This window comes from Heterodontus francisci, chromosome 11 (assembly GCF_036365525.1).
Source record: "Heterodontus francisci isolate sHetFra1 chromosome 11, sHetFra1.hap1, whole genome shotgun sequence".
NCBI classification, from domain to species: domain Eukaryota; kingdom Metazoa; phylum Chordata; class Chondrichthyes; order Heterodontiformes; family Heterodontidae; genus Heterodontus; species Heterodontus francisci.
This window is the reverse complement of record NC_090381.1, coordinates 81,547,021-81,562,562: the sequence shown is the minus strand read 5'-3', so window position 1 is coordinate 81,562,562 and position 15,542 is coordinate 81,547,021. Positions and strand designations below refer to the sequence as shown.

Below are 15,542 nucleotides of genomic sequence, written 5' to 3'. Positions count from 1 at the left end.
ATATGACTTTTTGAATCAAGGGCCAGAGTGGAGGCAGACACCTGGGTTAGAGGGATTGGGGTGCTGACCCAGGATTCATCCTTAGTGAAAGGAGCCTAAAATTCACCTGCATGGGTGAGTGCTGATGATTGTTGTTTTGTGTGAGGTCATGGTTTTCTTGTTGGGAAATTGTGCTTCTGGTAAACACCGGGAGTGGGGAGTCATGTCCAGTAGACATATTTCATGGAGGAGTGGTTATGTAAGCTTGACCACAGGAATGGAATGCTCACTATGATGAGCAGTTATAGAGGGGTGGTTGGCTTTCAGTAGAAAGGATTGTATTTCTGTACATATGTTCATTTTGGGGAGGAGGCCCTGGCCAGCAAGCCTGCCCAGTGGTGGTAGGGTTCAAAGGGGGAAGTTGATCAGGAACGATTTTGGGAGAGTGGAGTGGAGGCTGGTTGGCACTTGAGTTCAGTGAGGAAGAGGTAGAGATGATTTGTGGGTTAGGGTTGGCTGGTAGATACACTTGGAGAAGGAAAATGGAGACTGTTTAGGCCAGTAATGGTGTTTGTTAACTGGTGATTAAATTATTACAGCTGCAGCAACGCTCCAGCTATTACCATTTTCATGATGAATACGGGCAGTGACAAATGCCACTTTTGCAGAAGTGGGTAATCTTGGTGGGGAGCGGGGAGATGTTGGTATCTGGAATGGCGAGGTTGTTAACTGGTGTTAAAATTTTATGCTCATTGAGCATTCAGATTTCCATTCGTTACTATGGAGAATGATGATAACTTGATTTGGATGGGGAATGGCTGTGCAGGGATCCTAAACTTGTTCAGCAGGAGTGAGATTTCCAAGAACTTGGAAAGCTCTGTAGTGGGGATGGGCGATTGAAGACTTGTGATAACTTGCAGGGGGGAGGAAGAATTTATATGTTTATGATGATTTACTCACTGGGGACGGGATACATAAAAGGGTGAAATAATTGACATAGGTGTGGTTGGGTGGGGTGGAGGGTGGTGGTAATAAAAGGGTTGAATAACTATCCCTGTGATGGGTGGGGAGGTGGTAGAACTCCAACATTGCTCTGTAATGGAGTTGGTGAGTGAGGTAGATGGATGACTCTTCAGGTGCTGCAAAATTTTCACGATATGATCAGTGTGGAGGTGGGGAAGATTCTTCAAAAATGTTCCACTGTGGGGGTGGGGTGGGGAGCAAGGGTCTTACAATTGTTTGGAAAACGTCCTGAGATACTACACGGAATTATAATCATACTTAAATGGACGCTGAGCCATTAGGAGAGCTGACAAAAACTTTGGTGAAAGAGGTAGTTTTAAAGAGTCTTAAAGGTGGAGGGATTTAGGGATTCCCTCCCTAAACCAGTAAAGGCTTCTTTTAAATAATTGGATTCTGAAATCGGGAGCACGCTCTGATCTCTGGATGGATGAATTAAGATGGGCTGGGTGGCCTTTCATATCAGAAATCATTGTGAAATGTTATTTATGAAAATAACTGGGGCAATGGGTAGACATTCTCAAATTTCATTGTAACACTTGCAGTGAGGAAAAATGATACTGAACTTTCCTTTAGGTGCTTAAGCAGTTTATTGAAGTGTCGGCTTCATGCAATTTTTAAAAAAAAATTTAAGCTTTGTTATGCTCTCTTTTAGACACATCGTGCAGTTCCAGAAATAGCTAAGTTGCAGACTGTTACTCAGCTAGAGACACTGAGGGCTGTCATAACCTGTCACCAGCCAGAACCAGATTTGTATAGGTGAGATCAAAGCATATGATTGAGCTGTAGTGAATCTGATCTGCTATTTGTGAAACTGTTTACTTCTGTAACAAGTTTTAGTATTAACTTTATTTTCTTTGTAAAACTATTTTCCCTGTCAGTATTTAATAACTATTCTTTATTTACAGATTTGTTGGTCAAATTACAATAAGAGGAAAGCCAACTGACGTACTGCGGTATGAAAATTTTACCATCTGGTTTGCTACAAAAGGCACTCTGTCATAAATATATTTACCTATAAATTCTCCACAACTTTGAGACAGAAATTGTAAAATACTTCTAGTTTTGCCAAAAGGCAACATAGAAAGCTTGGGAATACTTTGTGAAGACAGAACTGCGAAGGATAAAATAGTCATCAGACAATCAGAGCACATTATCCTTTAAGTGCTGATCGCTTAATGGATTTCACTTATTCACCACGCCATTTACTAAGCAGCTGGAGACAACATCCAGCAAACACCTGAAAAGCAGCCAGTCAAAATGTTTAAGGTTTTTTGAAAGTGATTTTAACATGCTGTCTTGAATTGTGTCCCAGCCCAGTTTTATACCTGTACAAAATTTATAAATAATTCATACCAAAGTAATTTAACTTTCCTATATGGTTATCACCTTGGTATTTCAAGTCACTGCAATAATGTACTTTTCTAATGGCTGCTCCACTTTCAGAAGTGTAGGGCTCGAGTTTTACTGCTTTTCTGGATACCTTTGGTAGCACTGTGCTTGTACCAGCTCTGTGTCCTCCTTCTCTTTTCTCCCCCCCCCCCCCCCCCCCCCCGCCCCCTTCCCCCATTTAGACTTGGAATGAAAATGAAGGCCAAAGGTGCAGGATTGACCAGAATGGGAGAAAGTTAAGGGTTTTACTGGAAATAAAGACATCAAAGGTAGGTTTGAGGGAGGGATTAAGCAGATCAACAATTGCAGAACTACTGTGGTAAATAGAGGGCAGAAGGCTTTGCAGCTGGGATATAGAAAGTGCAGATTAAGTGACTGGAAGAGTTTTATTCTGGGACTGAAGCAGGAGGAAGTAGAGTTGGAAGTCTGTAGGGATTGTAGGTAGTGAGAGGTACGAGGAAGTGGTTGGAGGTGGTGATGGGAATTGAGTGGTCACAGGAGATGGCATAATCAAGGGAGTGGCCAGGAATATGGTGGTATATTGAGGGAGAGGTTTAGGAAAGAAGGGCAATGAATTCAGCAGAGAGGGGCAAGGGGTGCTGCGATAAAGTATGAAATCAGTGAGGTTGAGGAATGCATCTGTGCAGAGGCTGAGTGAGAAAAGGGGGAGGATATCTTGGTGAGAAATTTGGAGTGGATCTTGTGGAGCAATAGCCTATTAGGATTTTAAAGAACAGTTGAAAGGGGTGATGTGCTCAAAGTAAGAGCAAGTACCAGAGGAGTGAAGGAGGGACCAAGGTGCGATTTAATGATGGTCACGCTGCCACTGCAGTGGTTTGGGTGAGAAGTTGATTGGAAGTATGATTAGGCTGGGTGGGTTTAGTAACGACAATGTGGCACCACTTGCAAGCTAAGTTTTTAGCTAAGAGCAGGGTGTCAGTGTGATCATTCACATAAGGTTGTGAATGGCAAGAGCTTGGTTTGTGAATGAACAAATGGCTTAGAATCATAGAGAATTTACAGCACAGAAAAAGGCCACTTGGCACTTCTTTGGAGGGAAATGTGAAGGGGGCTAAGGTTGTCTTTCAGGACTGCATCCAATGGGAGACCAGAAATCACCTTTATTACTATAATGTATAATGTCTTCTGCAATGAAAAAGTATTACATTTGTATATTGTTAGACAGACTGTAAAGCTTAGATGGAAGCATTGCTGAAGTGTAATGACTTTTTTTTTTCATTTCTTCAGACCTCTGGGACCAGAAAACCTCCTACTTAGAGGCGCAAGTTTGAAAAATACCAATGAAGTTTTTGGTACTAAGATTTGTTTCTACTATTTTGTATCCTCTTCATTGAATAAAATTACTTTTGACTAGGGTCGACATGAAATTTGCAGTAAAAAAGACCAGTTTATATTTCAGTCCTGTTCAAATTTTATTTAAATTGAAACTATACTAGTGTTTTTATCTGAAATGTGTTGCAAATCTTTTCTTGCCATGTGTGTCCTTCACAAGCTTTGAATATATTTATCTCAATTAGATTGAGCATTGAGTTAAACACCATTTTGCTTTGAATGAACTGAGCAATTCGATTGTCCATAGACTTTCAGATAACTTTTATAATTTGCTCAATTATGTACAAATTTTAATATTTCATTGGGAAGAGCGGAAAGGAATGAGGAGAGAGTTTATGGAGAGTCATTTTTTCCTTGGCGTGCTTCATTATGCAGTTTTGTTTCCTTAGTTTTACATTCTCCTGTATTCACTGGCAGTTGTGTTCACATATCCCAAGCAGTTTTTTTTTTCTGTTCACTGAGCACCAGTGCAATTCTAGCAGTAGCTCTACATAAGTATACTTTAAAAAATTTTATCTTTCAAGAATTTCTGGTGAAGATCACTTTGACTTGATAATGCCATTTGGAGATGTATGAAGTAACCTACAGAATGATATTCCAGTCCATCCTAAGAGAAATTAGAAACAGTACAACTCTCAGGACAGAAAGTTGTCATGCAGTGTAGATTTAAAGCCTGTTATGAGACGTACTAGGTCAATATTTATACAGGTGTTAAGCACTTTAATTGTTCTTTAACTATCTCAATCATCCTAAGGCAAGTTGTAGAAAAAATAGGTAATGTTGCACAGATGGCTGAACTGCAGCAGTTAGTAATGTGCTGCACAAATATGCGTAATTGGATTTGTTTCTTGCAGATCTCAAGGCTTAAAGTTCCTTTAGTAAAGAAGCTGTATTTTCTATTTCTGATAAATGTAGGTGAAGGGCTAAAGCCAATAGTATGGGTGAGGAGGAGGAGGTTGAGAGCGCCATCCAGCAAGTCTTAAAGTTTGTGTATAGGGTTTCATTTATAAAATAGAAGAAAATTTCCCCTTTTAAAGCCTGTGAAAGAGACCCAGCTCAGAGAATGTTTTTCGACCGTTTGCATGTAGTCTTGCTTGAGCAGTTCAGTCATTCAGGGTACTCTTCTCTGCTAGGTGTAATCCAAGTAGCAGTATCAATTGCTTTATTTACTATGGGTGTTGCTGGCATGGCCAGTATTTATTGCCTGTCCCTAATAGCCCTTGAGAAAGCAATGGTGAGTTGCCTCCTTGAAGCTCTGCACTCAGTGTGGTGTCGGCCCTCAGTGTTGTTAGGTAGGGAGTTCCATGATTTTGACCTAGCGACAATGAAAGAACGGTGATATAGTTCTGAGTCAGTATGGTGTGTGATTTGGAGGGAAACTTGCAGGTGATGTTCCCATGCACTTGTTGCCCTTGTCCTTCTAGGTGGTAGAGGTCACGGGTTTGGAAGGGACTGTCAAAGAAACCTTGGCGAATTGTTGCACTGCATCTTGTAGATAGTACACTTACGACCAAGGTGGGAGTAATGCACTGTCAATTCAGTCCCACTACTCCACAGTTCACAGCATATTATTAAAGTTTCCCACCTACCAGAAATTAGCCAAATTAATCACTTTATTAACCCCCAAAAATAAAACTCACCAAACCAGGTACCTTTAAACAACAAATAAACTATTTATTAATAAACTAAATCTTAAACAATACTGAGATAAATCTATGTCTGAAAAGACTTCATAACTTCTTATTCCTCCTAACCCTCATGCGCGCACACATACATTCAAAAACCAACGGTTAACCGTTTAAAAAAAAAAATGATGTTTTAAATTAGAGCTGTTTCTTAGGAATAATAAAACAACTGAGTTGTAAGTCCTGATTGGTTACTTTTCCGCATCAGTGAGGCGTCCGAGAGTTGAATACTCAGATGCCACTCGAAGTCTCCAGGCGAGTTGATGAACAGTCTGTAATGGATACGCGTTCAAGGCACTTCAGCTGCAGTTAAGAGTCACATAAATCTTTCAACAAGGAATGTAACGACAGGTTTAATTAGATTTTTTTAATTAGCAGTCTATCATTAGAACCTTTATTGAGTTTCCAGAACTCCCAGAAACACAAAAGACAACTAAAAGTCACTCCTGAGGCAGAGACTGGAGTAAAATGGAATTTGCTACCTCCAACAATGCAAAGATTCCTTTCCAGGGGTCTTTTTCCCCTTTTAAGCGAAACACAGTCTGTAGGCCACTGTAGATTTTCTGCTGAGAGAGAGATAAATCCTTCCTTCAAGGAGAGGGCGCTTCGCTGGTCTGCCAGCTCAAACCGGTTCTAGCCAGTCTTTACACACAAACTGATACAATATGGCATGTGACTTCTGTCTCGCTGTTGCTTAGCAAACAGGCTTGCAGCTCGCACACACTGTTCCCAGAGAATATAAAAACTGCTCTCCGTTTTAAAGACACAAAGACCCCTTTTAGTTTTTTTTAAGCATTAAAAAAAAACACTTCCATGATAACACACTGCAGCCATAGTGTGCTGGTGGTGGAGGGAGTGAATGTTTGAACTTGCGTATGGGGTGCCAATTAAAATGGGCTGCTTTGTCCTGAATATGCTGTTGAAGCTACATTCATCCAGGCAAGTAGAAAGTACTCCATCACACTCCTGAATTATGCCTTGTAGATGGTGGAAAAGCTTTGAGGAGCCAGGAGGTGATTTACTCGCTGCAGTATACTTGAATAAAGAAGTCTTGCTACAGTTGTACAGGGCATTAGTGAGACCATGCCTGGAATACTGTGTGCAGTTTTGGTCTCCATATTTAAGAAAGGATATACTGCATTGGTGGCAGTACAGTGAAGGTTCACTGGATTGGTCCCTGGGATGAGAGGGTTGTCCTATGGTAGGCTGAGTAAATTGGATCGCTATTCTCGAGTTTAGAAGAATGAGAAGTGCTCACGTTGAAACGTTCAAGATTATGAAAGGGCTTGACAAGGTAGATGCTGAAGCATAGCTTTCCTTGGCAGGTAATCTGGAACAATGGGGCACAGCATCAGGATAAGGGGCTAATCATTTAGGACTGATGAGAAAAGGGTTGTGAATTTTTGGAATTCTCTACCCCAGAGGGTTGTGGATGTGCCATCATTGAATATATTTAAGGCTGAGTTAAACAAATTTTTGGTGTCTTGGATTCTAAGGATATGGAAAGCGGGCAGGAAAGTGGAGTTTAGGTAAAAGATCGACCATGATATTAAATGGTGGAGCAGGCTCGATGGGCTTTATGGTCTACCTCTACTCCTATTTATGTTCTTATGTCATTGCTTGACACTTGTGTAGTACGAACGTTGCTTAACATTTATCAGCCCAAGCCTGAATGTTGTCCACGTCTTCCTGCATATGGGCACAGACTGCTTAATTATCTGAGGAGCTGCAAATGGAACTGAAGACTATGCAGTCATCGGCGAACATCCCTACTTCTGTTCTTATGATGTTGGGAAGGTCATTGAAGCAGCTGAGGATGGTTGGGCCTAGGACACTGCCCTACTGCTAAGACTGACTATTTGGGATACGTAAAGCTTTTGGAACCTTTTTCATTTGTCTTCTGGCAAAATCATTAGCATCATCTTGTTCCAAAAAATCAACCAGAAGAAACTTAGTCGTCTAGCCTAGTGACCTTGAGGTATACATTGCCTGATTTGTAACTGCAGTCTTCTTGCTATCTTTTGCTGTAGTAATTGATACTCTCTCAAATACTACACAATAATTAGGTCTGCAAACAAGCACACAGAGAACATTCTCACCGACAGTGTATCAGGGTCTTGCAAATGAGTCACTGACATGAGTGAAATCATATGGATCTCTCTACCTCTGGCGGTAAACTATATAGCTATGCTTACTTTAACATTTGATGAGGTTCAGCTGTTGGGTATACAGTCTTAATCCCAAATTTGTTCATCCCATTTTGAAGAATTAGAATTTTCAGAAGGACGGCTCGTGACTACCTTCCGAAACAAGTGGTTACCAAGGTTTTGCCTAAGGTAGTCCTCAACATCGTGCCAATCTCCTGAAATGGAAAATGGTATGCATGCGCCCAGTACCTCTTTTTTCAAGGACCACTCTCAAAATCCAAGTGGAGACAACTGGCTGTTGTTAACCCCTTACTTATGGCCATGTTTCTCAGTATTAGAATCCATGCAAACAAAGAATTGACTCAACTGGAGTGCCAGATATAGCACAGTAACTTAGTGCCTTCAGTTGATGACAACAGCAACTTTGTATTTATATAGCACCTTTAACAAAATAAAATGCCCCAGGGTGCTTTACAGGGGCATGCAGCTTAGCAAAATGGTCTGCTCAGACTCCTAATTGGTAACAATCTTTGCATTCAGAAAAGCCTCAACCTTTATAATGCTGAATGGAAAAGCTTCATCTATTGGTGCTGGAACTATGATGAAAGCCTCATGGTTTTCAATGATTTGTCTTTGTTACGGCCATGTGGTGAGGGATTTGGGCTGTTCCCACTGTTCAACTCCCACCTGATCGCAGCAAGTGCTTTTTGTTATTAGGGTTTAACCCTTTAGTGTTTTCTATGTCAAATAGACGGCGACAGGTTTTCTTGTAGGTTTCAAAACAGAAAATCAATTATTTATTGATCAATACGCCTTATCCTAAAATTGGCACAACTGCATCCACAAGCATACACACACTAGATAGAAAGGAAAAGGGTTAAGCGGTTTTCAGGGGAGTTAGGGTTTTGCAGGTCATGGCAAACCTATTGAATCCTCTCGGAAGTCAAGTTCTCGGTTGCAGGCCTGAGGTGTTTGTAGGTTTCTCTTTTGGTTGAAAGGTCAGTTGAAAACTGAATCACTCCTGATTCATTGCTGCGTAAGTAACAATGTAGAATTCTACAACAAGGCTCTTCCCTTCTGGCCTGCTGTATTTTCTCCAGCCCCTTAACTGGATACAAGCTTTTTGGTGAGGCTCCTTTCTGGGTCTCTCTCTCTCTTTTTTTTTTCTCTCTCTCTCTCTCTCTTTTTCTCTCTTTTTCTCTCTCTTTTTTTCTCTCTCTCTCTCTCTCTCTCTCTCTCTCTCTCTCTCTCTTTTTCTTTTTCCTTTTCTCCTCCTTCTCTCCTTTTTCTCCTCTCTCTCCTCTCTCTCCTTCTCCTCCTCCTTCTCTCTCTTCTCTCTCTCCTCCTCCTCCTTCTCTCCTCTCTCTCTCCTTTTCTCTCTCCTTCTCTTTCTCAGGCTGCCTTTTTAAGATAAAAATTTGTTACATCTTGCATCTGCTGGGAGACAGGTATTTTCATCCCTGTGGTGACTGACAATGGCCCAGGATGTGGCTACTTCAGACCTTCTTTGTTTCAGAAGAACCTTTTCAATTCAGGATGGATGCAATTGATATATCTTAACTTTGAAGGTGTTCCTTGTTCTAAATGGAGCATGTTTGAATACACATGCGGCCATCTTTGGCAGTAGTGTCCATTTTTAAAAAAAAAGCTAAAGTCAGTTTTTATAACTCTTTAGTTTTAGTCTGTAATTTTTCATTGTCGTACTTCTCGTAAACATGACATCTTTCTTAGAAATACTGCTTGACCAAGAGCACTTTTCTGGCTCAGTTAATGATCAAATTAATCTTTGCTTATCACCTGCCTTTAATGTCAATTGGAGAAGGAAACTCATCTGACCAAAATAGCCCACTGGCACACATTATTTAGTGGGGTTCGGACCCTAAATGATTCATTCATGTAGGATAACAGTAATTACTATTTGTACATGGAAATTAATTTTTCTCAAGCAACAGGTATCTTGGGTAACAACAGAAATAACTTATATTTATGATCTCAGTTTATGGTAACCTTCTCTACCAGAAGAGATGATTCTACTCTAAAACTTGTTGTAAACAATTTGTTCAAAGTCTTTTACTTCTCTTTAATGTTAATCTGCTTCAATCTGCTATCTGTTTTTTTCCTTGTAAATTTGAATTATGTGAATGTCGAATGCAGGTGTTAGATTAAATAAACTTGATACCATATGTCCTTGAGGCAGGAACTGGAAACCATTTCATATTTTTGCTGAACTATGCCATTTTGAGTCAGCTGACTGAGCTTTTTATAATGTAAATTATCGCATCTGATTTCCAGGTGTGGCTGTTTACACAGGAATGGATGCGAAGATTGCTTTGAATTACAAGAGCAAATCACAGAAACGTTCCTCTGTAGAAAAGTAAGTTATTTTCACTGGAATTTCTAGAGGAGAAAAACTGAGTATTTTTCTTGAAATGAGGAAAATAATAAAGTTTAAGGATGGAAACAAAATTGCCAAGCAGCCCTTCTAGCTTGTTACTCTAGTATTCCAACTCAACCTATCTATCAACTAATCACATTTTAAACTCCCTTAACAAGAGCTTGTTTCTTGAGAAGTGAGAGGTAATGCATTTGGGGAAGGCAAGCCAAGCAAGGGAATACACAATAAACGGGAGGATATTTAGAGGGGTAGAGAGACCTTGGAGTGCATGTCCACAGGTCCCTGAAGGTAGCAGGTCAGTGGTGAAGAAGGCACATGGAATGCTTTCCCTTATTGGCCGAGGTATAGAATACAAAAGGAGGGATGTAATGCTGGAATTTTATAAAACACTGGTTAGGCCACAGCTGGAGTATTGCGTACAGTTCTGGTCACATTACAGGAAGGATATAATTGCTCTGGAGAGAGTACAGAAGAGATTTACAAGAATGTTGCCAGGGCTTGAAAATTGCAGCTGTGAGGAAAGATTGGATAGGCTAGAGTTGGTTTCCTTAGAACAGAGGAGGCTGAGGGTTGATTTAATTGAGGTGTACAAAATTATGAGGGGCCTAGATAGAGTAGACATGAAGGATCTGTTTCCCCTCATGGACAGGTCAGTTACCAGGGGGGCACAGATTTAAGGTGATTGGTGGAAGAATTAGAGGGGATATGAAGAAATTTTTCACCCAGAGGGTGGTGGGTGTCTGGAATTAATTGCCTGGATCGGTGGTGGAGGCAGAAACTGTCAACTCATTTAAAAGGTACCTGAACACGCACCTGAAGTGCTGTAACCTGCAAGGCTACAGACCAGCTGTTGGGAGATGGGATTAGATTAGGCAGCTAGTTTTTTCAGTTGGTACAAACGCGATGGGCTGAAAGTCGTCTTTGTGTGCCGTAACTTTTCTATGGTTCTGTGGGATGTAGACGTTGCTGGCAGACCAGCATTTATTGCCCATCCCTAATTGCCCTTGAACTGAGAGGCTTGCTGGGCCATTTCATTTCAGAGGGCATTTAAGAGTCAACCACGTTGCTGTGGGTCTGGAGTCGCATGTCAGCCAGACCGGGTGACAGCAAATTTCCTTCTCTATAGGACATTAGAGAACCAGATGGGTTTTTACGATGATCAATAGTAATGGTGCCATGAAACTGAGATTAGCTTTCAATTCCAGATTTTTATTTTATTGCATTTATTAATTGAATTTAAATTCCACCAGCTGTCTTGTTGGGATTTGTACCCATGTTCCCAGGGCATTAGCCTGGGCCTCTGGATTACTAGTCTACTGTCATTACCATTACGCCATCATTTCCCCCCCGCCCCCCAACCCCAAAGCATAAGGATAAGAAAACATTACAATTTCTTTAAACTTCACCCAGTAAATTGCTCAAATTTTGATAAGGACAGGTTTTCTGAGATCAGTTTTAAATTTACTTATTAACTTGAATTCAAATCTTTGTCAACTAGCCTGGGTAAACCTTACCAAACAATATTAAGTATGGCTTCTTCTGGGAACAGTTCGTTTAAAACTTCTCTAATTTTGAGAGAGCTTGGGACAGGACCATTCTAATGGAGACCTTTTCTGAAATATTCCTACCATCTAATCAGAGCTTTGTTCTGCAAAGGATAGTCCAATAGGTCTCTGCAGTTTTAACCAAATATTAACCAGAGTTTGAAAGCAGGTGTTGAGTCTGAAATTCAACATTACCACTCTTAAAGAACAACTTGAGAGTAGAGCCTCTTAAAGGCTTTGTAGATATCCTCAGACATGAGCTCATCTCCCCACCGCTTAATCCTCCTACCTCTGCTGTCCCTCACCTCACCTTTAACCCTCTATCCACTCCTTGATTTCCACTCCCTTCAGATGGAGAGAGATCAGAGGTCAGTTGGCCCTCAGCTGATTTCCCTGAGCAGATTTGTTTGTTTGCAAAATTCAATTTTATATATATTTTTTAAAAAGCACACATGTGCTGTCTTGCCTGCTCTTGCTCACACCCCCTTGCTCTCGCTCCCACCTGCACACTCGCTCTCTCTGACACATGTAGGTCTTGGGAATTAAAATTTTTTTTTTTTTACAGGTAATCTTTTTACATTTATCTTTTATAACAGTCAAAAGCACAGGTGTAAGAATCGGATAGGGACAAAGTTAAAGTTAGTTTTTGAAAGTTGAAATAGCATTATATGCAAAAAAAACACTCTAACTCCCCCTCTGCCCTTTCACTCCCTCCCCTTTCCCACTTACCATGGTCACAGTCAGTCTATTTTATATTTTGAGATACAGCACTGAAACAGGCCCTTCGGCCCACCGAGTCTGTGCCGACCAACAACCACCCATTTATACTAATCCTATATTAATCCCATATTCCCTACCACATCCCCACCATTCTCCTACCACCTACCTACACTAGGGGCAATTTACAATGGCCAATTTACCTATCAACCTGCAAGTCTTTGGCTGTGGGAGGAAACTGGAGCACCCGGCGGAAACCCACGTGGTCACAGGGAGAACTTGCAAACTCCGCACAGGCAGTACCCAGAACTGAACCCGGGTCGCTCTGTTTTCTAAAGTTTATTGAACGCAGAACAATTGAGTGTCATCAGAAGATTCCTGCACTGAGCTGCCATTTTATGAAAAGCTTTTGAAAATTGTCCCCTAGCTTTCAACTGAAGCTGAAGGAAAAAATTCTTCAGTGTTGTTGACTCTACCAAAGTGTTGCATCTTGGGTTATTAAGTACACTGCACATACTCAGATTAAATAATCCAGATTTCACACTCTGCATCACTGTTCTGGGTAGAAACAACAGCAATATCATGCTTACTGAAGACTCTTCAGCCGACAAGTAAAACTTTAATGAAGGTATTAAAAGGCACAAGACATTTTAGTGGATATGTTTAATCACATTATTGCGAAGATTGTAATTTTTAAATCTTCAAAATATTTTTGTTAAACACTTATTTTGGACATTAAAAATTTCACTTACTAAGGAAAGAAATGTTAGATGGGGAGGAGAAATATTGAAGCATTTTTGGGAACTTAGTGGCTTGGTTGCACAACTCGTGGCCAAATTATGCGTGACATGTTTACTGATACATTTTCCATTATAAGTGTGGCATAGGAAATTATAATTGAAAAAAGTAGACAAGTAATGTGTGTCAAAAGCAAAATGATGGGCAGTCCAAGTGGAATGGACGTAGAGTGGGTAAGTGGAATTGATATTGATGATCAGCCATGATCTTACTGAATGATTTAAACATTCCTACTCCTATTTCTTATGCTTTTGTTTAGAGAGGAGCTAAGTACAGATATAAAGTTTTTAATCATAGATGTTATTAGTGTACAATTTTAATAGTATGCATGCACAATTCTGAAATGATAATCTCAGCAAGCAAATGTTGTAAAATATAATTTTTTCCATTCTGTCTAGGTCTATGAACACATTTCTGATAGTATTCCTGGGAATTCTTGTGATTGAAGCAATTATTAGTACCATTTTGAAATATGCTTGGCGGTATGAGCCTTCATACAATGAAAGAACTGTACAGGAGAAAAATAGCAGCAAAGTGAGTATGGACAGATTATAACTTTATTTAGTGTCTCCTAAACTTTGTCTGAATATACATAAATAGTTACAAATGTTATTTTCAATATTAAATGCTTAATTGTACTATATGCATATTTGCATTGAATATAACCCTTTTTGAGATGGTTCCCATTTTTAAAGTGAAAAATTTTACTTTATTATTTACAACTGAGGATTTTTTTTATTTCATGGGATGTGGGTGTCACCGGCAAGGCCAGCATTTGTTGCCCATCCCTAATTGCCCTAGACAACTAAGTGGCATGTTAGGCCATTTCAGAGGGCAGTTAAGAATCAACCATGTTGCTGTGGGTCTAGTATCACATGTAGGCCAGACCAGGTAAGGATGGTAGATTTCCTTCCCTAAAGGACATTAGTGAACCAAATGGGTTTTTACGACAATTGATGATGGTTTCATGGCACCATTACTGAGATTAGCTTTCAATTCCAGATTTAAAAAAATTACAAGAAGCTTTCATAGGTACAAAATGCAACTGGGTATTTTCTTCTTTCATGGGATTTGTGCAAATTCTTGTCTTTGTTTTTGGATCCTGTGTGTTCTTAGTTACTGCCTGACATGCCCAGATTTAGTAATTGTGCAGTGAAGTTTAAGCTGCAACTTGTGTTTATCAATTTGAGGGTCGACTTACAGTAAAAACTTAGTCCACTGCTTAAGTACTTGTCTACTTTTGGCTGACTGGACTAGCCTGTATGCCAAATAACTCCCTCGTATTGTACATCCGAAAATATCATATGGGATTGGGAGGGAGGAAATGGAGAGTAGGCATAATGTGTATGTAGTCAAATTGGCAGGATGTGACCGCTGGTGACCTCAGGGATCTTTATTGAGGCCTCACTACAATTATAATGTAATATTTATATAAAAGAATAAAGACCCATATATCCAAGTTTGATGACAGAGTTAGGTACCGCAGTAAACAGTGTAGGGAATAGCAGAAAGTTACAGAAGGACATTGATAGATTAAATGAGTGGGCTCAATGTAACAGATGGATTTCACTGTGGGGAAGTGTGAAGACATCTGGTTGGACTTGGATATAGATCAGAATATTTTATAAATGATAAGCTGGGAACTCTGGAGAAGCAGACTGATTTTAGGGGTCCATGTACAGAAATGACTAAAAGCTAGTGAACAGGGTCAAAAATAATTTAGAAGACTAATGGAATGAAGCTTGTGGAGGCTGAATTACAAAGGAGTAGAAGTTATGTTACAATTATGTAAAACTCTGGTTAGACCCCATCTAGAATACAATGTTCAGTTCTGGGTACCACCTCAGGAAGGATATATTGGCCTTTGAGGGGATGCAGCACAGATTATCAGAATGATACTGGTGTTAGAAGGGTTATATTATGAGTACAAATTTCTTAGACTAGGCTTGTATTCTCTTGAGTACAGAAAATTAAGGGTGATTCAGTTGAGGTGTTTAAGATGATTAAAGAATTTGGTAGGGTAGATGGAGAGAAACTATTTCCTCTGGTGGGGGAGTCCAGAACAAGGGGGTATAACCTTAAAATTAGAGCGAGGCCCCCAAAAAACAGTTGAAGCCAAGTCAGTGGAAAGTTTAAAAACTGAGATTGATAGGTTTATCGAGCAACTTCGAGGAACAGCCCTTCCTCTTTCGACTGGACATTTAACTTCCTTCTGGACTCCGTATTGAGTGCAACAATTTTGGATGGTAGCCTCTGCCTCAATTTTGTTTCCTTTCTCTTTGCTAGTTTTTTTTTCTTCTTTTCCTTTGCTTTCAGAAGGCAGATATTCATGATCTTGCCATTCACACCTCCTCTCGACACATCTTTTTTGTTTCTTTACTTGTCCCATTACCACTGCCTTTGGCTTTGCACACTTTTTTTTGGTCATTTAATCTGTCCTGCCCTCCACCCGATCACAGACCTGCCCTTTCGTACTCCCCCCTCCCCAACCCCTGCCTTTCCACTTGCTCAA

General features: G+C 40.2%; 1 protein-coding gene across 1 annotated transcript in view; it reads left to right on the top strand.

The window, feature by feature from the left end:
- atp11b (ATPase phospholipid transporting 11B) overlaps positions 1-15,542 on the top strand; it is a 168,099-nt gene that overhangs the window by 48,552 nt on the left and 104,005 nt on the right. The window contains exons 7-11 of the mRNA XM_068042349.1: positions 1,655-1,758; positions 1,908-1,955; positions 3,640-3,704; positions 9,869-9,950; positions 13,429-13,564. Of these exons, the coding sequence (XP_067898450.1) occupies positions 1,655-1,758; positions 1,908-1,955; positions 3,640-3,704; positions 9,869-9,950; positions 13,429-13,564 (435 nt within the window). The remainder of the gene's footprint in view (positions 1-1,654; positions 1,759-1,907; positions 1,956-3,639; positions 3,705-9,868; positions 9,951-13,428; positions 13,565-15,542) is intronic.